This window comes from Drosophila ficusphila, unplaced genomic scaffold, assembly GCF_018152265.1.
Source record: "Drosophila ficusphila isolate 14025-0441.05 unplaced genomic scaffold, ASM1815226v1 contig_414, whole genome shotgun sequence".
In the NCBI taxonomy this organism is placed as follows: Eukaryota; Metazoa; Arthropoda; class Insecta; order Diptera; family Drosophilidae; genus Drosophila; species Drosophila ficusphila.
The window spans coordinates 22,465,926-22,490,363 of NW_025064328.1; the positions used below are offsets into that span (position 1 = coordinate 22,465,926).

At 38.9% G+C, this 24,438-nt stretch overlaps 1 protein-coding gene across 5 annotated transcripts in view; it reads right to left on the reverse strand.

Annotated features, from left to right (window-relative positions):
- The window catches only part of LOC108088455 (protein CEPU-1), a 104,292-nt gene that overhangs the window by 12,989 nt on the left and 66,865 nt on the right, over positions 1-24,438 (reverse strand). For 4 of the 5 annotated variants that reach the window (XM_043208231.1, XM_043208229.1, XM_043208232.1 and 1 more), the window contains one exon: positions 18,010-18,137. In XM_043208231.1, the coding sequence (XP_043064166.1) occupies positions 18,010-18,137 (128 nt within the window). Of the gene's footprint in view, positions 1-4,926; positions 5,707-18,009; positions 18,138-24,438 lie in introns of those variants that run through there. The other variant, XM_043208233.1, reaches the window with a different exon arrangement.

The window sequence follows — 24,438 nt, forward strand, 5'->3', positions numbered from 1 at the left end:
TTACTGTGTTTGTTAGGATATTTATTTGTTCCTGGGTCTTTGTGTTAATGTTTATCTGCCTATTTTCTGATTCTATGAGTTCTTTCTGCGTGAATTTAATTTTCTCGAAATCATCGAAATCTGGAGTACCGGCTACAATTTTTAATGCGGTGCCTAATAAGTTGATGCTTCTAGCGTGTCTATGGTGAACATTTACTGTATCTAGGAGAGTTCTAATGTGTCGTAAATCCGAGTCTAATATCTGCCTCATATGTGACCGAGGGAAATGTTATTCCATTTCTTCCGTGTCCTTTACTATCTCCGAATACATTGTTAAATTGGTCGAATGTTTTAGGTACTGGAACTCTTTCAAAATGGTCACGTCTCCGTCTATGATTGGTATGTAGTTTGCGGTCGTTTAATCGGTGATTTTGGCCGTTATTGATACGGCGAGAAGAAGTACCGTCCAAATCCTGAGGTGTTGAAAATAAAAGAACAGAAAAAATAAATTTTATTATAATTACCTCAAATTGTCCTTATGGACCACCCTCCCTTTTATTAAGACTGTGGTCCCCAAGTCTGCTTCAATGGTTTCCTCGGTGTACAAATTTGAAAGTTTGTTTCCCAACCTCTTAATTGATTTTACGAGAACTTTGTCTCCTACTTGAAAATTTCTGTCTTGTCTAGTTTTATTTAATCTTTGTAGTTGGATATTCTGTGCATTTGAGACTTTATCTCTAATTTCTGCGTTAAGCTTTATAGTTGATGAGTGAATTATGTCGATGGGTCGTTTATTTGTTACAGAGTGAATGGTTCTATTGTATTCTATAGATGCGAGTAGTATTAATTCAACCGTGTCCACAATACCTCTTTCGATTTTTAAACACCGTGCAATTTCTGTTAGTGTGCTGTGGAATCTTTCCACTTGTCCGTTCGATGTACTGTGAAGCGGCGGTGCATTAACGATTTGCACGTTAAACCGGTTGCTTAAAAGAGACCTAATTGTTTCAGATTTTATAGAAGGCTCATTATCGCAATATATTGTTTTCGGTCGCCGGTAGAAATTAATAAGTTGTAAAATCGCGGTTTGCACGTCTGCAATGGTTCTGGAAGCGATTGATTGAACAATTGAAAATTTTGAAAATTTGTCTATGCAAGTAAAAAAAGTATTTTTTGTCTGTCGAAAATATGTCAATGTGTAGGATTTCGCCTGTGTATGAGGGAATGGGTGTTACTCCGAGAATCTGTTTCTGAGGGTGTCTATCGTATTTTGCCTTCTGGCATATTTTACAATTTGCGACCACCTCATTTGCCATATGAGTCATTTTGGGAAAAAAATAGTCTTGCAGAATCTGTTTCACGTTTTCCTGAGCGGCTCTATGAGCCCGGTTATGTTCTGACACCGTAATTTCTTTTTGTTCGTTTTTGTCTAGGATGTCAGTCACCATACGGTTCGTGTAACGGAATGTGGTTGTCGGGAAAGTTTCTATTAATTTATGTTGGATAAATGCCAGTACTGGTAGTTCGCATAAAATTGTATTGACTACGTCTTTTTTGACCACATCGCATACTCTCAGTATAAGTGTTTCTCTATCCGAGAAATATAAGAGATGTCGAGTTTTTTCACCAAACATAATGACCGTTCTAACTGAAGCAGTTCCGCTTTCTTCTATGATTATCTGGTTCCGAAAGCAGTTGACCGGTTTGTCTGTTTTTTCAATAGTGTAGGTGAGTGATAGCTCGCCATGTATTGTGGCAATATCTGACTGGGCATCCTCTTCTAGCGCGTGGATGTGCTGTCGGGACAGTGCGTCAGCGATGTAATTCTCTTTTCCTGGCTTATAAAAAATTTTGGCGTTGTGCTCGTTAATAAAAGCTTTCCAGCGCTTAATTTTTGCGTTTGGATTGCGATCTGAGACGGCGAAAGTAAGTGGCTGATGGTCAGTAAAAATGTTTAAATTTTTCACGCCGTATAAGTAATTTCTGAGGCTTTTTAAGGCCCATACTATTGCTAATAACTCCCTTTCGTTAGTTGCAAAATTTAGTTCCCTGTCCTTTAAAGTTCGTGATATCATGGTTATGGGTTTTCCGTCCTGTGACAAGACTGCTCCCAAACCAAAAGACGAAGCATCTGTCGTCAAGTCGAACGCTTTTTTGTAGTTTGGATATAATAGCATTACGTTTTCAGAAGCTAGAACACTCTTAAGTTTTTCAAATGCCTGGCGTTGATTTTCGTCGAAGTTAACAGGTATTTTCTTTGATTGGCCTGCACTTACTTTGCCATTTTCTCCTTTCAGGATGTCACTTATAGGTTTTGCAATAGATGCAAAGTCTTTAATAAAACACCTATAGTAACTAGCTAGTCCGAGAAATGATCTGACATTAAATAGTGTGGTCGGTTGTTCGTAGTTACGGATAGCATCTACTTTGTTAGGGCATGTTCTTATGCCTCCACTTGAAACCACGAAACCTAAATACTCTACATTTTCTTTAAAAAAATTAGATTTCTCGCGCGAAACTCTCATGTTGGCCTCATATAATTTGTCTAAGACCCATGCTATGTGTTTCACATGCTCGTGCATATTTTCCGAAAAAATAATTACGTCGTCGACGTAGACATAGCATGATTTCCCTATTTGTTCCCTGAGCACATCGTCGATGGCTCTCTGAAAAATGCTGGGTGCATTTTTCAATCCAAAGGGTAGTCTACAGAACTCATATTTCCCATTTCCTACTGAGAAGGCCGTTTTTTCTCTGTCGTTTTCGGCGAGTAGTATCTGGTGAAAACCAGACTTTAAATCTAATGTTGTAAAGTATTTTGCCTTTCCTAAATTCGCCAAGATAAAAACTACGTTCGGGATAGGGTATTTGTCATCTATTGTCTTCAAATTAAGCTTTCTGAAGTCTATTACTAGGCGTTTTTTCGTGTTTCCCTGTTCATCGGTCCCTTTTTATCTACAACCCAAACGGGGTTGTTATATGGAGACCGAGATGGTCGGATTATGCCGTCTCGTAACATTGCTTGTGTTTCTGTGTTTACAAAGTCGGACACGCCCATCGGGTATGGATACAGTTTTGAATATATCGGATCTTCATTCTCTGTCCGGATAGTACCAACAAAGTTAGTATTGTACGGCAGCGCTTCGTTTGGCTCTGCAAATACACCCGTACGGTTTCCTAACATTTCATGGAATTTTTCCATTATTTCCTGTGGTACCACTATATCCTCAACTTTTGTAAAATTTACATTTGCACACTTCAAAAAGTAGGTCCAGTCCAATAATTCCATCAAACGTTGTTAAGTTTGGTAGCAAGAAAAATGTTGAATTTGTATTAAAAATGTGCATTATACATTTTTTATTTATTGTGTTATGACCATGGATTGATTTTACAGGAAATGGTTTATTTACGAAAACAACGTTTTTTAATTCTTTAATAGGTTTGATGTAATTTTTGGAAGCCCCTGTGTCAATTAAAAGTTTTATTTTTCTCCCTGCGATATCCCTTTCTATGAATGGGAGCAGGGAGTTATGCTTAAAAAATTTATTTCATCATATTCTACTAGGTCATCGTCGATGTTCTCACATTCCGCTTCGGCTACTGCCGGGTATTCATTATTGGTTTCATTTGGTGGGTCGTTTTCTAAAGCCAGATGATTTACCCTCTGGTGTTTTGGTCCTGTATATCTAGCGCTACTACTAGTTGGCCTCTTAATCGTCTGTCCCTGATTATTGCTATACTTGGGTTGACTATTTCGGTAAGTGCTTTGAATTTGTCTTGAAAACGGTCCGCTTTGTTGGTTTTGGGTTGGTTGTCTAAAACGGGATAATGAAGGATCGACGTCCATTGGTTGGGTCAGTTCCTGTCTGGGTGGCTGCCTTGGTGGAATTTTATTAAAATGGGGATTTTTACCTTTTGGGTTAAACTTAGCGTCTGTCGATGCACTTCTTTGTTCACCCCTTTGGTGTTTTTCCTCCGTGCTACGTGCGAAATTACTTGCGAAGATGTATCGCTCATGATTAGCGTCTACTTCTTGCGCTAATGCTAAAGCGGAAGGAAGATCGGTTGGTCTTGCCGAAAAAGAACATCGCTAAGCGATTTTCTTGTGCCCGAAATAAATACTCGTAGCGCATCTGCTCTGTGTTTTTCGTTCATTGAGGCAGCTACGGTGTTGTCGTAGGTCATAATTGTCTTGTTTATAAGCAGAGTCAGTTTTTTCTCCACTTCGTCGTAGTACTGCAGAAGTGTCATGTTTCCTTGACGGAGTGTTGACATCTCCTGTTCTATTAAATATATCGGTCGTTTGTCCGCGTATGTAAAGTCAAGCCTGTTAATAATAGCTTTAAAATTTAAAGGCGTGTCGAACGACGAAAGAACCATATCGGCCGAGCCTTTTATTTTGTTTCGAGAATGCCTAAAGCTTGGTAGTGTTTGGAACTACCATCATATTTCTCAAATACTTTATATGCGGCGGTATGCGCCGCTTTCCTCCAAGAGACGTATGTCTCATTCTTTCCCTCGAAATCCGGCAGGGACTTCATGATATCTAACGTTTCGCAGCATGCGATACCTATTATAATTTCGGCATCTCTATACGTTTCTACTTCTGGTGTGCCGATATTTGCACCACCTAAACGCTATTGAACTTCTTGTAATTTTTGCTCAAAGCTTTTTTCCTGCGCGGCGAGTGCGCTCGCAACTGCGCCTTCTATAATGGATTTTAATTGTTCACTGGTCAGTGCCATGTTTGAACTATTTTGTTGTGAACTTTCCGCGGTGTTTAGCTTTTGAAATCTGTCTAACAAATCTTCTATCTCACTAACACTCATAAGATTTTAACACAAAGAACAAAGAATTTTGTTCCTTTTGTATTTAATTGTTTCTAAAATAAAAAATTTCCGAACTTGTGCCTTTATTTTTTTTTTTAACTGAGACTCTTGGAAAATCACTTTTTTTTTTTTTTTTTTTTTAATTACTTTTTTTTTGCAATTTGAAAATAGTGGGCGTATCAATGAACACTCTACTCACATGGTTTTTATTTAATTGTAGAACTAAATGTTGTTGCCGCTGTCGGGTGTCTTCCTTCTTTTAATTCAGTTGCGCTGGTTTCGTTCCTGGTTTTTTGTTTTTGGTTTTGTTGTTGTTGACTGGTTTTGTTGCGTAAACCCAACAAGTAGTTTTTTTTTTTTTTTTAACGGATCGAACGCGTTTTATATATTTTTTTATTTATTTTTTTTTATTTAAACGTCGAATCGAGGGTCTTACGATCGCGTTTTTTTGTACAAAGGTCGAGGGTCTTACGACGCGTTGTTGTTTTTTTTATTGAACACGAGTCGAGGGTCTTACGACGCTATGGGTGCCAATTAACTATATGTCCTTTTTAGGATTTATTTAAGACGCGATTTTAATTTGCGAATGAGAAGACTTTGTAATTGCGAGGTTTTACCGTCACCGTTTATTTCCAAAATTCAACTAAACTCTAAGTACAATAATTCTTATAATGAAAGCTAGCCCTATGTCGTAAAAGTGCTGACCCGGCTGCCCATGCATGGTGTTGGGTAGCCGCCGTTGCATCGGAGTGCATTGCCCGCTGATTGCGCCGACCGAAGCCTGGGATTTTGGCAACGTCGTTGTGCAACGTCCGCAGGTGTCGCTAGCCTTGCATTATTTTATTCTGTTAAGCATTATCAGCCTGGGAACTTCCGTTTGGCTGGGAGACCGTGTTAACTTGTATATAGAATTAATGGAAAATATTTGATAACGTTTTTTTCATCACACGACTATGATTTTTTGAGTATCAAATTTTTTAACTAGCCTCGATTTATAAAAAAATTTTATAAAAATCGGACAACTATATCATATAGCTGCCATAGGAAAGATCGAAAAATCTATATAGAATTAACGGAAATAAAATGATAACAACGTTATTTCTCATCATAAAATCATGATTTTTGGAACATAGAGTTTTCTATTGACTCTTGAAAAACAAAAAAAATTTCATCAAAATCGGACGACTATATCATATAGCTGCCATATGAACAATAGTCAAAAATTTGGAAAATTAATGAAAAAGTCGTCGTAGCTTCGATGTTGTTTAGCCTTTGTGTATTCTGTTCGAAATATTTGATGACTGCAGGGTGTGTAAGCTTCGGCTTGCCGAATCTAGCTTCCTTTCTTGTTTTTGAATAAAATAAAGTTGTCTACAGACGAGCTGCTTCCCTCTTCAATTATAATCTGGTTTCTGAAGCAATTGACCGGGTTGTCCGTTGTGGAAATGGTATAAGTTAGCGATTGCTCGCTATGGATCGTAGCTGCGTCTGATTCTGGAGCGTCCTGTAGGGCATTTATATTTTGGCGAGACAGCGCGTCCGCCACAAGGTTTTCTTTGCCTGGCTTATAAATTACTTTTGCTCGATGATTATCTATAATACCTTTCCAGCGTTTTAGTTTCGCATTGGGATTTTTATCCGACACAGCGAACGTAAACAGCTGGTGATCAGTATAAATGCGTAAGTCTTTTACTCCGTATAAGTAGTTGCGGAGATTTTTTTGGGACACGACTATGGCGAGTAGCTCCCGTTCGTTTGTTGCGAAGTTTTTTTCGTTATCTCTAACGTGCGGGATATCATTGTAATGGGGCGTCCCTTTTGGGATAGTACCACCCCCAGACCAAGACCTGAGGCGTCCATTGTTAAATCGAACGCCTTCGTAAAGTCAGGGTATGCTAGTAAAACATCTTCTGACGCCAAAATTTCTTTTAATTTATGAAATGCTTCTTTCTGCTGCTCAGTCATTTCGATATCAATTTTCCTAAATTGATATTTGCTTACTTTTCCGTTGTCTCCCTCTAGGATTCCCGTAAGGGGTCCTGCTATTGATGCAAAACCTTTAATAAAGCATCTATAGTAGCTCGCTAGTCCCAAAAAAGATCGGAGGTTGAAGAGGGTTTTCGGTAGGGGAAATTCCTTGATAGCCTTGACCTTTTCGGGTGAGGTTCGTAGGCCCTCTTCAGAAACTATGAATCCAAGTATTCAACGCTTTTTTTGAAAATCTTTGATTTTTCCTGGGTGACCCTCATGCCTGCTTTTAAGAGTTTCTCGATAACCCAGTGTATGTCGTTAACGTGGTCTTCCTTTGTCTTGGAAAAAATTACGTCTGTAAAATTTTATCCCGTAAGACATCATCAATGGCCCTTTGAGAGATGTTTGGAGCATTTTTAAGGCCGAACGGCAATCTACAAAATTCATATTTACCGTCATTTATTGAGAATGCTGTCTTTTTCCTGAAGCCTGATTTAAGATCAAGTGTTGTAAAAAATTGGGACTTGCCCATATTTGATAATATGGTCGAAATTGTGGGAATAGGGTATTTATCGTCAATTGTTTTTTGGTTCAATTTTCTAAAATCAATAACCAACCGTTTCTTTTTTAGTCCATTTTGGTCGGTTCCTTTTTTATCAACGACCCAAGTAGGATTGTTGTAGGGTGATTTAGATGGCCTAACAATACCGTCCGCTGGAAGTTGTTTAACCTCTGCGGAGCGTAATTCTTAACTAATCTAAACTTTACCACGGCTGCAGCTCCAAACCTACTTCGAGCGACAGCGCAGTTGGCTAAAAGCCCTGTCAGCACTTTGGCTCTGCCAGGTAACGATCACTCGCTGCAGGCGTGTCGGAGTTGGGCAGACGGCGTTGGCCGCTGGAATGCGTGGTCAGCTTTTTCGACCTTGCAATTTCTCTGACTTTTGGCTGCGCGTGTTAACTTATACGCGTCTTAGAATTTTAGGCTATTTAATTCACGCGCATCCAGACAAAATCGAACCTTGTCAGATTTGTCTACCAATGTTACTGGAAAGGACCTATGGGGATGTCGGAGGTTTTTCAATCACGACGAATTTAATCATAGGATCAATTTCTTCGCATTACATTTTTTCTTTGGCAGGGGATAACGAGTAAAAACCTTGTTGAATGGGTTTTGAAGTTGATGTGTCTATTAATTGCCTATTAATGTTGTTTTGCCGAGACCGTCTGTTCTGCGAGGATTCCACCAATCACGTTAATGTTGGCTCCACTATCTAATAAAGCCAAATATGGATTATACAGAATTTCTGCAGTTATGAAGGGCCGCGAATCAATGCATTTGTGTACAATGGAAGATAATGTAAAACTTTTATTCGGCGTTTGTTTTCCCAGTAATGTCGTATACGTCTGGTCGATCACTTAGCAATAGCTTAGGATTTTCTTTAAGTTGGAAATAACAATTTTCTGTAAGCGCGAGTGATACTGCTTAAAACGCACGGTAGTATTCAAGTCTGGGGTACATTGTAAGTCAAACAAAGTTTTTGTCTTCGTTGGTATCGTTTTGTTATTGGTTTCCGAACTTACGATTGGATATCCGCTTTCGGACGGGAGGGAATATCCTTTGAAAAGTTTTCCAACAAGTGACTACATTTTACGCATGTGGGCTTGTAAGTGTTTAAGGCACCACATCCTTAACAAAACCCTTGTTGGGGTTGAAGGCACTCGTGGTAACGGTGAGTTTGTCCGTCGCAGTTCCAGCACTTAAGCTTATCGGAGATCACAAATCTCCTCCACATCTTCACGTGCCAAATTTACAAGTTGTTCATGCGTTTTTTCATTAAAAACTTTATTTACAACCCGTATTGTGATGAAGGGACAAAAAAGTGGTTTAGACCTTATTCTATTCATAAACTCTTCATGTTTGTGACATTCTTTTCGGAGAATTGCTAAGTTAGGAGTGTCAATGTGCAACAGTTCGTGCTGAAAATTAGCCTTAAGTTGTGTCCAACTTCAAGGGTTATATCACACTCGGAGATATGGTCTCTCAAACCATTAGAAATGGCTAGCATTGCATCTACAAAATCATCAATAGATTCATTGCTACCTTGTTTACGGCGACGCATGGCGTTTTTAATGCCTCGGTAGGTACGCTGATCTTGAAATCTTTCTCTAAAACGATTGCAGTGTAAACCAACTCATGTTTTTGGAGTCTCGATGAATTCGCCAATAAAAGGTTAAGGCTGCTTCAGAAAATAAAGGATGTGCAAATTGAAACAACAATTCAAAGTTACTGTTAAGGCATTGTCTAGTTAGACAATTCACTCGATATATAAAATCATAAATTTTAATTTCTTTTGGTGCACCTGAGAATTTTAAGTGTCAGTTGGAAATTACACTTGATGTTCTATCAGGCCACTCACCAGCCATATTGGACTGACCAATAGAGTACCTCATTGATGAACTTCACGAACTTCAGGTGGAGACAAGCTTATATTTCATAAAGTCGTACTTATTTATTCTGTCATGGTAGATAGCATGCTAGCTCTATAAATTTCTAAAGAGCTTGCAATGATTCGTTGGATTTGATATTGTGATAACGCATTGGAATCAGGTACATTTCGTTGACGAACAGTATCATTTTGACTGGCTAGGACGCGCCGTCGGGCCACTTGGAGTACTTGTACCTAATCTAGTATTTGGCCTCTCTGTGATCTGGTGATCGGAGGTCTAGATTCAGTACTATAAGAATCCCTATTTTGAACCTGGTTACGACTACAAGACTGTCTACAGTTTGGACATGACTCGTTATTTTCCAGCCACGTTAGCATACAAGCCTTTTGAAATTTGTGCTTACATGCAGTTTCCATCATTTCAGCTTCATTAGAAGTATCATTGCAGATAGAGCAATGTATTGCTTCCGATATAGCAACCAAATCTTCAACACTGCTTTTAACAGCCATTCTCTTAAAAAAAAATCGGATAAAGCTAATTGAAGTAAACGATATTAAAGATAAAATATAATTAAAACGAATTTTAACAGGCGTATGTATATAACCTTTATATGGGTCTTATCCTCAAGCATTTGACGCAAAGCAAAGCTAGTTTTTATGCCCTTGCGTAGCAAAAGGGTATTATAATTTCAGTCAGAAGTTTGCAACGCAGTGAAGGAGACACCTCAGACCCCATAAAGTATATATATTCTTGATCAGCATCACGAGCAGAATCGGAATACGTCTGTACGTCTGTCCGTCTGTCGGTCTCAGTTTTAAAGCTATCTTGCTGAAACTTTCCCAAAAGTTGTGTAGTTGTTGCACGCAGTATATAAGACGGAACGGGCCGGATCGGCCGACTATATCGGATAGCTCCCATACGAGAGAATGAAATAAAAAATTCTCACGCCGTTGTTTTTGATCGGATCGACTTGATTTCCTCAAGATGGCGTTTTCTAACTGTTATTGAATTTCGGATTGAATTTTATAAAAATCGGATAAATCTATCATATAGCTGCCATAGGAGAGATCGAAAAATATATAAAGAGTTATTGGAAATAAATTGATAACATCGTTGTTTTTTATCCCACGAGCATGATTTTTTGAATAACAAGTTTTTTAAGAACTCTTATATTGAGAAAAAAGTTTCATAAAAATCGGAGAACTATATCTTATAGCTGCCATAGGAAGAATCGAAAAATCTATAAAGAACTTACGGAAATAAAATTATAACATCGTTCTTTTTCATCAGATAAGCATGATTTTTGGAATATAAAGTTTTCTAACGACTCTTGAATTACGAATTAAATTTGATCAAAATCGGACATTATCATATAGCTCCCATATAAAACTGATTAGAAAAATCGTCTTAGCTTCGATATTGTTTAGCCTTTATGCATTTTGTTCGATGACTGCAAGGGTATATAAGGTTTGACATGCCGAAGCTATCTTCCTTTCTTGTTATTTGTATTGAAACTCAAAAATCATTTTACAGAAACTAATAAAACAAATCAAAGTGAGTTCAGAATCTAAATAAAAGAGGAATACGCCGAAATAAACCTCAACGTATACAAATCTCGAATTTTATTTAGTTTAGGCAATAAATTTCCTAACCAGAAAGATTGTTAGCCCGGAAACTAAAGTAAAAGTATTGGATGGAAAGTGGTTTGTAGGGAAAGGAAATTGACGGGTAAGTTGTTAAGCGCGGGGTAATCATTTTTCAACCAGATGTCAAATGTTAGGTTCTCGTATTTTCACTCTCTCGGAAGCCTCGGGGCCCCACGTTGGTCGCCATTTATTCTGTAAGGGACACGAGAAAGTTTTAGGGAGCACCTCTGTCGTCTTTAGGTTTTTTTTTAGTCTCTTGAGTTTCGAATTAAGTTTCATGACAATCGGGTCAAACAAATTCGGAGCCCAGCTGCTGCTTTTAATGCTGCAACTGAAGCTTATTTCAGTATCCTCAAATTTTTGTCGGAGGCCATTCGCTTCAGCTTGTGCATGTACTGTACTGGTATCCGAAGCAAATGATGCTCCGCAACTTTAAACATGGCTATTATATTAACGCCAGTTGTGGAACGCTTTTGTACCAGGATGTTAACTGGAGGCTTAGGACTACACTGCTTCTCAATCTTGGTATGGTGTGCTCGGAATGCTCTTGAGAATATCGGTCGTTGCCATTTGGATAACTGAAATGTGCTGAAACCAGTGTCCTTTCATGGGCAAATTAAGTTTTCCAAATAAGTAAAAATCTGGCACCAGATCAGATGAGATTTTTTGTAAAATCGGTTCAGTGACCGCTTTCCCAAATTTAAAACAAAATTTAATAATTGTCCAAAATGTATTTTACGACCGATGACCAAAGGCTGCTATCACTTTGTTCGATAACTTTGATTGTAGTTGTCCAATTGACTTAAAATTTTTACGAAGCGTCAACAAGAGGTAAATTTTTTTATTTCATATACCAACCAATATGTGCCACCACAAACAGTTATATTTAAAAAGTCCTGCTTCTTTTGCGGCATACCATGTATTTTCATGTAAAAATATATTATCAAAATAAAACACGCAACAAGAATCTAATACACGCGTAACAAGAATACAACACCATTGCAGTCAAAATGCATGAAAGCTGAACAACATCGAAGAAATTTTTATATTAATTTTTCCATATTATCACCGATTGTTCGTATGACAGCCATATGATACAGAATTACTATACAATTTTAATGAAATTTAATTCTAAATTCAAGAGTTGTCCGACAACGCCAACGACAACCCCCAAAAAACTAACCACTTACCTCCTAATTAGCTATCAGAATAAAAGCGGTTTGCGTAGCAAGCTAACCAAATACTGTATACTGATAGCTTTTCGTTTGCATCCCAAGTTATTTCGTTTACAAAAACTTGGATAAGGCCGGAGATTTTTAGCTCCGAAATTTTCCCCGGTAAGTACACAATATATAGGCATGACCGTCCCTCTAGACGGGGAGGTGGCGTCCTTATTGAAGTGGACGCTAAACTCACGTCAGAAGAGGTTTTGAAAGAAGATTCTTGGAAATTTAAATTTGAATTTCTATGTGTAAAACTGTCTGTCGCTGGCAGGTTAATTTTTACCTGCTCTTATATACCTCCATCGTCCAATCTTGAGGTCTATTGTAGGCACCTATCAGTTAGAAAGTCAATTTCCAGTTCTTTGTCCGATATGGATCAGTTAGTAGTTTCACCTAGAACTTTTAATAAACCTGGAACTACGTGGTCCTCGGATGATAATTCCAATGTTTTACAACACATAGGCCCATTTACAACCCATATCTCTGTGTCAAGTAAGGTCCCAGTTTTTACGGGATCCCAAACAGTTTTATAAATTTGTTAACACTAAGCGCAGATCATGTTCCTTTCCGCCCTCGCTTTCGTTTAAAAGTTTTTTTTTTTTTATAATGCTTATGGGTGGGTTGGAAGGTCGTTACGTTGCAGGCGGGTTCTTCTGGAAACCCGAATCAGATCCCTTGCAAGAGGATTTGGGTGTGCTGAGAGTTTTTCCTTGTATGACGCTTTTTGCTTCTCTATTTCATCTTTTACTGCGAGAGTGCCAAGGTCCCTGTGGATGTTTTCGTTTCGAATATACCATGGTGCCCCAGTGATAGTTCTTAGGATCTTTGCTTGAGCGCGCTGTATGATGTCTATGTTAGTTTTGCTCGCGTTCCCCCAGAGCTGAGAGCCATACGTCCAGATTGGTTTAAGAGTGGAGTTGTAGAGCAGTACCTTGTAGTCCAGACACATGGGCGATCGGGCGTTTATAATCTAGTGGAGGCTGCTGACTTTTAGTTTTAGATGTAGTTTCTTGCATTCGATGTGTCTACGCCATGTTAGGAGTCTATCGGGGTGGACGCCGAGATACGTTACTTCGTTGACTTGGGGGATTTGTGTGCTATTCAGGTAGATCGGAGAGCATGTTTGTCTGTTGAGAGTAAACGTTACGTGTTTACAGTTCTGTACGTTTATTTTGATACGCCAGTCGGATAGCCACTTCTCTACTACCGTGAGGTGGTAGGCTAATTGGGATGTTGCACGGACTGGGCATCTGGAGCGGCTGAGGATCGCAGTATCGTCAGCGAAGGTGGATGTTAGTAGTCCCTCGCTCGTGGGAATATCCGCTGTGTAGAGGACGAATAGAGTTGGTCCAAGTGCGCTTCCTTGTGGGATTCCAGCTTCGATTTTATAGTTTTCGGATGTTGTTGTGTTGCACCTCACTGCGAAGACTCTGTTGTAGAGATACGACTCGAGTAATTTGTGAGTGTACCCGGGAAAGTGTGTTTTGATTTTATGCATAAGACCGTTGAGCCAGACGCGGTCGAATGCTTGGGATACGTCGAGGAATATCGCGCTGCAGTATTCTCTATGTTCGAAGGCTGTGCGAATCTCTGATGTTATTCTTTTTACTTGCTCGATAGTTCCATGTTTTTCTCTGAAATCAAATTGATGGGCTGTGATAATGTTATGAGCTATGTTATATATGGTAATATGCGTGTTAGAAGGCATTTTTCGAACAGTTTGGACAGGCATGATAAAAGACTTATTGGTCTGTAAGAGGACGGAATCGTGTGATCTTTTCCGGGCTTTGGTATCATTATAATTATTGACTTTTTCCATTTTTTTTGGATAGTAGCCAAGACTTATGATCCCATTGAAGAGTTTACAGATGACCTCAATAGCACAGTTTGGAAGTTCAATTATCATTTTTGGAGTTATTTCGTCACCGCCGGGAGCCTTTTTCGGTTTTAGCCTCCGGATGACTTTGGTGATCTCATTCGGTCGAAACGATGGTATTGTAGATTCGCTTTCAGTTTGGATTTCTGGTAGAGCAAAAGGACTTGCGGCGGGATTCGGTTGGAAGACGCCCCTGAGATGTGAGGCAAATGTTTCGGCTCTGTCTGTGTCGCTGCGCGCCCAGCCACCTGAAGAATTTCTTATTGGGGAGACGGTTTTAGCCGGAGAGCTTAGATTTGGGTGAGCCCTCCAGAAAGGATGCTTTGCACTTGTTGGAGAGAGTTTCTCGATATATCTCAGTTGTGCGTTTTTGGCATCTTGCTTCAGAACCCGGTTTAGTTTGCGGGTGCTTCATTTAGACGTTGCTTTGAGCATGGCGATCTGCTGGTTTGCCACGCCCGTCGCAGACGCCTCTTTTCCAGAACGAGCTGTTCAATTTGAAGGTTGGTTTTGAACTTCTTTATTTGCACATCATGTCGTTGTGGTGTTGAGATCCTGGCTGCTGTGACGAGTACCTCTTCCAGGGCGGCGGTAGAGCAGTCGATGTCCTCTTCGATGTTGAGCTGGATGTTAATTTCAATGTGGGAACTGACGTACTTCCTATATTTCATCCAGTCAGTTCTGTGCAACGTCAGCCTGTAGGTGTAGTCCGTAATTTCTGGGTTTTGAAGAAGGGTTATCAACAATGGAGAGTGGTCTGATGAGAGATCGGGTGGGGCCGTGGCGCTTATTAGGTTGCGTGGGATGTTTTTTGTAACCGCGAAATCAATTAGATCTGGGATCTTTCTAGGATCTGCTGGCCAATATGTGGGGCTACCAGGAGAAACGTAGTCCAACTTATCCAACTTATAGTGCATCAGCGTAGGAGATGCCGTTGGTGGTACTGAGCGGACCGAAAGATGATCTGGCTGCCTTGGCGAAAAATCCCTCTGGCGTAGTTTTTGATTTAAAATACACATTTTGTGTATTTTGTTGACGCGTAGCTGTCGCTTGTCGCATGCGACTCTTCAGCTCCTTGTAGATCAGACAGCCTCTGTAGTTTGCCGTATGGTTTCCTCCGCAGTTCCCACATTTTTTTGTATGGGGATCTTCTTTGTTAGCAGGGGAGTGTGCGGAATTGTGGAAGTCTCCGCAGACAACACAAACTGACCGAAGTGTGCAGTATGTCCTGGTGTGCCCAAACTCCTGACAATTTGTGCATTGCACTGGTCCGTTCCGTTTGTGAGAACTGTAGCTTGTAGATCAGGTGCACTTCATTTTTCTTTAGGGTTTTGCCATCTTGCTCGAGCTCGACCTTAAAGAGTGGTTGCGGCTTTTTTTTTTTGTTAATAATATTGCTAACATTCTTAGCAGAGAATCCCTTGTCTTTAAGGGCTTCTAGTATCTCAGAGGGGGCGACGTCGGGTTCGATTCCTTTTAGTACTACCTGCAGCCCTTTGCTGCTTTTTAGTTGGTAGGTGTAAAAATTCTTTTTTGTTTCCTCCAGGTATTTGGAATCAGCTCGGAAATGTTCTTCATATTTCGTCTGCACTTTAGTTTCATGGATGTTCCCTTTAATAAGCGGAAAAACATGAAAATTTTCGTCCCCGACCAGCGCAACAATTTTGTTGACCAGGGCGTTTGAGCTTTTTTCCCTAATATAAATAGGGGGGGCTTTGGTTTCTTTTGGGTCACTTGCTCCGGCTCAGCTTGGATCTCACCATCTGCTAAGAGGGAAAATCTTTTGCTATTGTTGAAAATCATGGTTTTATCTTTGATTTGGATTGTACGGTTGATCTTTGGTTTGTTACCAACCGTGTTTTTCGGACTAAGCTTACGCTTAATCTGGATGTGGCGATCCATACCGGTCTGTATGGCCGGAACCGCTTGTTGCTTATCGTAGCTTACGGTTTTTGTTGCTTTTGCAGTTTGCGATGGAGCCGTTGACACCGTTTTCGGAATATTGGTCGTTGCTTTAGTTGTTGCCGTTACTTTTGCTGAGGTAGTAGAAATTGAAGCACTGCTTGTTGTTGGTGCGTCTCCCATAGAAGACGGTGGTGGTGTGGTCTGGCATTGATAACTCCAAGATGTAGGAGTTGGAATGAGTAGGGCTGGTGATAGAGAGCGGGCTCTCGTGCTTTCGACGGCCAGTAGGGCCGGGTTGCTCTTTGTAGACGTTTTCTCGGGTTCGGTATCGCGGGTTGAGAAATAAGCATAACAAGCGTTTCTTTGGTTTACGGAGCTTCTACGCTCATTATTTTGCTCGCCGCTCATTTATTTGAGCTAATCGCGCGTGGCTAAATTTGTGAAAAACTGTATTATATCACTTATATAAGTAATTAGATATATGCAACATGAGCAGGAGTACCCACGCGTAAGCGTAAGCGAATTTCGCGAAATAGAAATCAGATATTTTCGGTGTATTTTTAGTTACTTGGCGGAGCGATATAAAAACACGTATGTTGTCATTGACAGTTCACTTAGTTGGAATAAATTTGACGCTATTTTTTAAGCCGAATGATAATCGCGTGAAGCGATATGAACGTTACATCTCCTGAACTTTTTCGAGTTCAATTTGATGAAAACCAGACATTAAGTCTAGGCATATACTTCTCAAACCAGACATTAAGTCTAGGCATATACTTCTCATGCCTAGACTTAATGTCTGGTTTTCATTCACTCTTCATAATTGAATTAAAATATCATCAGGGTAGCGGAAATTTATCCGACAGAAGTTTTTAATTAATGTGACGCTAGTCAACTACTAATCGCCATTTGAACTTGTCAGAACCGGGAAGTGATTCCTTCGGAACTAACAAAGGTGGGCTTCGTTTTTGAACATATTACTGTGTTTCGCCTGTATGACTATGAAGATTTCTATAATTTTTTATATATGTATGCGGTTTTATCACCTTTTAATTTTAGTTTGTATATGTAGAAATTGTTTGTGCTTATCAAATCGGTTTTGAAATTCCGAATAATTTTGATTTTAATTGTGGGGGAATTTTTTCGTTAGTTGAGATACGACAGTTTTTGCTCTTGATTCTGGAATAATTTGAACTATTTTATAGTTCGAATATGTTTCATATTTAACATTTTTAATATTTACTATTTGATCTGTACTAGTTATATTAAGAAATCGGGCTTTAGCAGTATATTGGGTGGCTGTTTTTCTGCGTTGCTGTGTGCTTCATCAGCCTTGCTAACAATACTTTAACCGTTTCGCGTTTGATAATGCTTTTACTTTGGCTAATGTAGCTTCAATTCCGATTAAATTCCTGGCTCCAACTGGGAGCTAGGAGGGTATGATAATTTCAGCCAGAAGTTTGCAACTTAGTGAAGGAGACACAACAGACTCCATAAAGTATAAATATTCTTGATCAACAATACGATCTGAATCGAACTACGTCCAGACGTCTGTCTACTTCTCTTTAAACTAGTCTCTCATTTTTAAAGCTATCTTGCTGAAACTTTCCCAAAAGTTGTGAAGTTATTGTACGCAGTATAACGGAACTTGCTGGATCGGCTGACTATATCGGATAGCTCCCATACGAGATAATGAAAAAAAAATTCTTACGGCGTTGTTTTTGATCAGATCGACTTGATTTCTTCTAGATGGCGTTTTCTAACTACTATTAAATTCCGGTTTAAATTTTACTTAAATCGGATAACTCTATCATATAGCTGCCATAGGAAAGATCGAAAAATCTATGTATATAGAAATAACGGAAATAAAATTATAGCATCGTTGTTTTTCATCAGACAAACATAATTATTGGAAATTACGAATTAAATTTTGTCAAAATCGGACATAGTCGTCCATAGTATAGCTGCCATATGAACAATTGTTCAAAACATGTAAAATTAATAGAAAAATAGCTTCGATGTTGTTTAGCCTATATGCATTTTGTTCAACATGTTTGATGACTGCAAGGGTATATAAGTTTTGGATTGCTCTTAGAGTGTTGTTTTTTATATTTTTTAGACTTGAATTACCTGATTGTTATGTGTCCAATGCACTGATATGGGTGGATCGGGAAGGTGCCTTATCACGCATGTTAAATTCACTGTTGACCCCAAATCAATATAAATCTCTGGTCCTCCTGGAATACTTGTAATTGGCTCTAAAAATACAAAAGATACAATTTCTTAATACAATCTTAAATAATCTCTCTTCAAGTGAACGGTCGTGTTTTTTTGTTGCGCTCCGAATTTTTAATTTTTATCTATACAAACCAGCGGTGGTTCTGTTTTAAATTTGAATATTTAAACATTTAAATACACTTGATTTTTAAACCTTTCGCTTCGCAAGCGAATTTTGTGCGTTTTATCATAAAATAATTAACTTTAACGATCTGATTTTTGTCTTTTTGACCACTTTCTTTTGTGCTTCGTCCGTCAACAGTAGTGTTGTTGTTAGAAGTGCATGCATATTAACAGACCCGCTCTCCCGCTTTTCTCTTTTGTACTAACAAACTTGAAAGTTCTAAGCGTGCAATTTATACGCTCTTGCGGTACATTTGAGTTGCTCGCATAATAAACCTGGAATCCTACAATGTCTGCTTAAAAAAACCTGCCTTCAGCTAATAAAGCCTGAGCAGGGTAAACTCACTTGTTGGCTTTGTGTCAGGATGGTGCACACTAAGTGCGCTGGATTCACAGGGCGGACAAGTGGCGATCTTAGTAAAGGCCTTGGTTTGCAGTTCAGCTGTGAAGCTTGTCGCGAATTTGCGAAGGAAATGAATTCCTTCATAAGCCAAACTAAAGGCAGCCTTAAGGGACTGATCACTAGTTTTGGCATAGCTAGAGATAGTTTTGCCAAGGCTAATGATCTATTCTTAGCGCTGGACTCGCAGTTTAATAGCCTTAAGCTATTATATGAGTCCCCGAAACGCAAAAAGGCTGCTGGTGGTAGGCCTGAGGGAATCGTCCCGCAACTTCAAAACGACCAGCAGAAGTCCTCTGCGGATGAGCAGCCGACTTTAGCAAAAAAATCCACAGTGGAGTGTATGAGACCAGTGCCTTTAAAAAGTTCCGATTTGAAGATAGTTCTCGACCTGTAATTCCACCAAATCCGCTAAATATTCCCCCATAAGAGGTTTCTGAGACCGGACTACCGGCACCAATTTGTCACTGCAGGTTCACAGCCTGCAGTAGCAAAACCCATCATTGTGATTCCACAAACGAAACAAATATTTGGTTCTCGGCTACACCCTGATCTCACATCATTTTATGTTTCGTCTTATATCAAAGACAAAATAAATGCCGATAACGTGAAGGTGGAAAAATTTTAATTTGCATATGCTAGGAACATTTCATCTTTCAAGATAAGTGTTCCTGACGAATTTTTTAACACCATATGCTTGAGCGATTTTTAGCCGGCAAAAATGGTGGTTAAGGAGTTCGTAGCAAAAGTAAAAAAGAAAGGTCCTACGGCCGGGGCCAACAAACTGCGCCGTCCTTAGCTTCTTCCCCAAAAAACTAACCACTAACTTCTTAATTAGCTATCAGAATACAAGAGGTTTGCCTAGCAAGCTAACCAAATTGTATACTGATAGCTTTTCGTTTGCATCCCAAGTTATTGTGTTTACAGAAACCTGGTTAAAGCCGGAGATCTTTAGCTCCGAAGTTTTTCCCGATAAGTACACAATATATAGGCTAGACGGGGAGGGGGCGTTCTTATTGCAGTGGACGCTAACCTCACGTCAGAAGAGTTCTTGACAGAAGATCCTTTGAATTTTAAGTTCGATTTGTTTTTTGCTGGCAGGTTAATTTTTATTACCTGCTCTTACATACCTCCTTCGTCCGATCTCGAGGACTATTTTAGGCACCTATCTGTTATAAAGTCAATTTCGAGTTCCTTGTCCGACACGGATCAGTTAGTAGTTCTAGGTGATTTTAATATACCTGGAACTATTGGGTTGGCAAGAAAGTAATGTCGTTTTTTTAGTAATCGTTTTTAATCTAATTTATTTACGACTAATCGAGCACCAGGGTCACACTTTTTAGTATCTAGAAAAAAAAGCGGTCGAAGCTCGCGAAAAATTGTGCGAAGTGTATGGTAAAGATGCCATGAGTGATCGCCAATGTCAGCGCTGGTTTGCCATATTCAGGCTTGGAGATTTTGGAGTTAAAGACGCCCCACGTTCTAGTCGACCATCGGCCGTTTTTGACGAACAAATTCAGGCTTTGCTGGATGAAAACCGGCGTTATTCAAAGTCAGAGAAGCTCAGTGTGTCGCATACAACGGTTGAAAACCATTTGAAGAAACTTGGCTACGTAAGCAAGCTCGATGTTTGGGTTCCGCATAACTTAAAGGAAATTCACCCAACTAAGCGTATCAACATGCTGCTGCAACGGATTAAAAACGATCCTTTTTTGAAGCGGATCATTACTGGCGACGAAAAGTGGGTTGTTTACAATAATGTCCAACGAAAAAGATCATGGAGCAAGAAAGATGAGCCAGCCCAAGCCACATCAAAGGCCGATATCCATCAGAGGAAAGTTATGCTGTCTGTTTGGTGGAATTGGAAGGGTGTAGTGCACTTTGAGCTGCTGGGACGGAATGAAACCATCAATTCAGATGTGTACTGTCGCCAGCAATTCAATTTGGCGGAAAAAATTAAAGAAAAGGAGCCGGCACTAGCTAATCCTCGGATTATACTTCCAATGCTTTACAACCTATAGGCCACAATGAATTTATTGACGGTCTACTTGACATACCTCTGTGTCAGGTACACCATGTTCGATATTCATTAGATCGTTTACTTGATTTGTGCCTTGTCTCAAATCCTGAAAATGTTTTTCTTTCCAGAGCAACACCACTTACGCTGCCTGAAGATCCCTATCACCCTGCTTTCGAGGTGACTATCGACACTGGTATAACAGTTTAAAATAATGCTATAAAGGCAGCCAAGCGAACTCATTGTTTTCGCAGGGCTAACTTTCTGAGTCTTAAACATCTTATATCTGGCAATGACTGGTCCGATATCTACTCCTGCAATAATATGGAAGATGCCATTACAATTTTTTATTCGGCAATCAAATCGTTAACTCGTGTGTTCCGCTATATAACCCGACAACATCCAAAAAACCACCTTGGTTTAGCAAGGAGTTGTCACGCCGTAGGAATTTAAAGTCCAGACTTTATAAAAAATGTAAGGTTTCAGGTTGTCAGTCTGTTTTTGGAAAATACATAAGAGCTCTGTGTTGCAAAAATTATTTAGTCCGTTGCAAGTCCCAGTTTTTACGTTATCCTAAACAGTTTTATAATTTTGTTAACACTAAGCGCAGAACATGTTCGTTTCCGCCTTCGCTTTCGTTTGAAAGTATGACGGCTAATACTGATAGCCGATCTGTTTGCCCATTTCTTTTAAAAAACTTACTCCACAGTGTCTCATTCAAGTGAGCAATATTTATACGCCATACCTAAGTGGAACTTAATATTTCGTCCCACCTTAAACGAAAGCTCCCTACTTTTAGATTTTCAACGTGTTACACCAGTTTACTCCCCAGGTCCTGACGGGATTTCTGAGTGTGTTCCTAAACACTGTGCTAATGCATTGTGTAAGCCCCTTCTCAAGCTATTTACCCTATCCCTACAAACTTGTCAGTTTTCCCTTGTTTGGAAGGAGTCATTTTATATTCCCCTTCATAAAAAGGGAAACGAGTCGGATGCTAGCAATAATAGAGGTATTTCTAAATTGTCAGACATTCCAAAGCTTTTTGAGCGAGTATTAACTCCTCACTTGCAGCACCTTTGTAGATCAGCCATATCTCCATGCCGACACGGATTTATGAAGCGCAGATCTACTACAACAAATGTTTTAGAGCTCACGCCCTTTGTAATAAATGGCTTTAAAAATCATTTTCAAACTGATGTCATTTAGACAGATTTCAGTAAAGCATTTGACTCTGTATATCACTTCCTTTTGATTCGCAAACTTGACATGATAGGGTTTCCAGTTGGATCTCTAGTTATCTTAGTGGCCGCACACAAAGAGTGCTTTTCAAAAATTCCTTAAGTAGTCTCCTCAGAGTTAACTCTGGTGTAGCACAAGGAAGCCACCTGGGACCATTACTTTTTACCCTCTTCATTAATGACCTTCCATTGATCATTGCACATTCCCGCGTACTTATGTACGCGGATGATGAAAAAATGGGTCTGCAGTATAATGAATACTCCGTCATTCAAACCTTCAAGCAGACCTAAAAACTTATCAAAACTGGTGTCACGACAATTTACTGAATTTAAACAGCTCCAAGTGCAAGCTGATGACGTTTTGTCGGGTTAATCCGCATAATGTCACCTATTCGCTAAGTGGGAGAACCTTGGAAAGAATTTGGCCCCTAAACTTAAATTCTTTCTTCATATTTCGAACATGGGTAATGAAGCTAGGGGAATGCTTGGATTTGTTAAACGATGGTCGAAGGAATTTGAGGATCCTTACGTTACCAAGGCTTTATTTATATCGTTGGTCCGACCAATTCTTGAGTATGGGGCACCCGTATGGAGTCCCCAAAAGGGAATACATGCTGATCGCATAGAATGAACACAAAAACACTTTTTAATTTTTGCCCTACGCCGCCTAAACTGGAATGCAAACCTATTCCTACCCTCATATTCTCATAGGCTGCTCCTCATTAACTTGCCCTCCCTTACTAACCGTAGAACGATGCTTGGTACTATATTTATTCATAACCTTATACGTGGTGAAATTGACAGTGCTTACTTGTTAAGTAGACTAAATTTCTCGGTTCCAAGTAGATTTACTAGAAATTATGTTCCTTTAGTTTTAAATCTTTGTAGATCTAATTATGACGTGCATGAGCCTTTCAGGGTACTTCGTTCGGACTATAATAGACTGTTTTCTATAGTATCTTCTTCTGACTCTCTGCAGCTCCTAAAGCGATTAATAATAACATATCTGGCACGAAATTAGATCGTTAAATTTAAAATTAAATCAAAGTTAACTTTTGCTTCGTTTTCTAATTTTTTCCTTTTTTTATTTTAAAAATCGCGTCCAAATTCTCGCGAATCGTGCCGTACGATACACGGCTGTTGGCCCTCGGTCCAGTTGGGCGGGTGGTGGGCCGTGGGACTACGCACGAAAAAAAAAAAAAAATTAAAAAAAATAAAAATAAAATTAATTTTTTGCCAATTAAATGATAATCCCATAAATACAACAATACATTTTGATAAAAAAAAATGTTATTCATGATCTTATATATTACAGTAATAATGAACTGTTACAAAAAAATTTTATCGGAAAAACGTTCGTAAATAAAAAAAATTACATTATATTTTTATAGGATCTTCGCCACTTGTCAGTTTTAAGGTTAAAAATTTTTGTGTTAACGGAATTGAAACTAGCTAATACTTTAGGGAAAAATAGTTAAAATATTCAAGAATTGATGAGTATTAGAAATTTTTAAATCCAGGACTATTGGAATATTGGATTTATGGCAGCATCCATACCACTGTGAAATGGTATGACTTAACTACCGACAAGCCAAAACCCTCATCGTCAATTATGACATGAAGAGGTTTAAGAAACTTATACTACTAGGGAAGAGTTCACTTAGGATAGTTACCGGCTTACTAACCGGACATTGCAAACTAAGGAGACACCTATTTAATATAGGGATTGCAAACAGAAAAACATGCAGATTCTGTGATAGCGAGGATGAAACCTCCTTACACTTGGGACCTCTGGAAGCATCGACCCGATAAAGCTCCTTTACCTTATCGAAGGAGCCGGGTTGATGGGTGAGCTTTAAGCTCAGATAGGGGGTACAATAGATTAAGTTGGGTCGAGGTAACTTAATAGAAAAATCGATATAGCTTCGATGTTGTTTAGGCGTTTTGTATTTTGTTCGATATATTTAACGCTTTCAAGGGTATATGCTTATTCTGCTTCTTTTCTTGTTGATTAAAAAATGTATGATTTTTTAATATGCAATAATTTCATCAGATTTTATTTTTGTTGTTGTTTAATCTTTTTGAAAAAAAAGCAAACTAAAACGCTTCTCATTTTTTTTAAATGCTTTTTAAAATATTTTGAGAATGCTGCGTATAAAATTCCATACATAATATTATCAAAAAAAAAAAAAAAAATCTAGAATTTTTTTAACTTTGAATGAACTGCTAAAATATATGCTTGGCCTCGTACGATTCAAAGGTATTTTAAAAACTCGATGTTTTAAAAATCATGATCGTGGGATAAAAAACAACGACGTTATAATTTTTTTTCATTTATAGATATCTCTTTCGATGTTTCCAATGGGAGCTATATGATAGAGTTATCCGATTTTGATAAAATTTAACTCGAAATTCGACAGTAGTTAAAAAACACAAACGATCATAATTTTTTTTTTAAATAATGCAAGTAGCAGGTGGCAAATAATCAAAAATTATACGCAGTT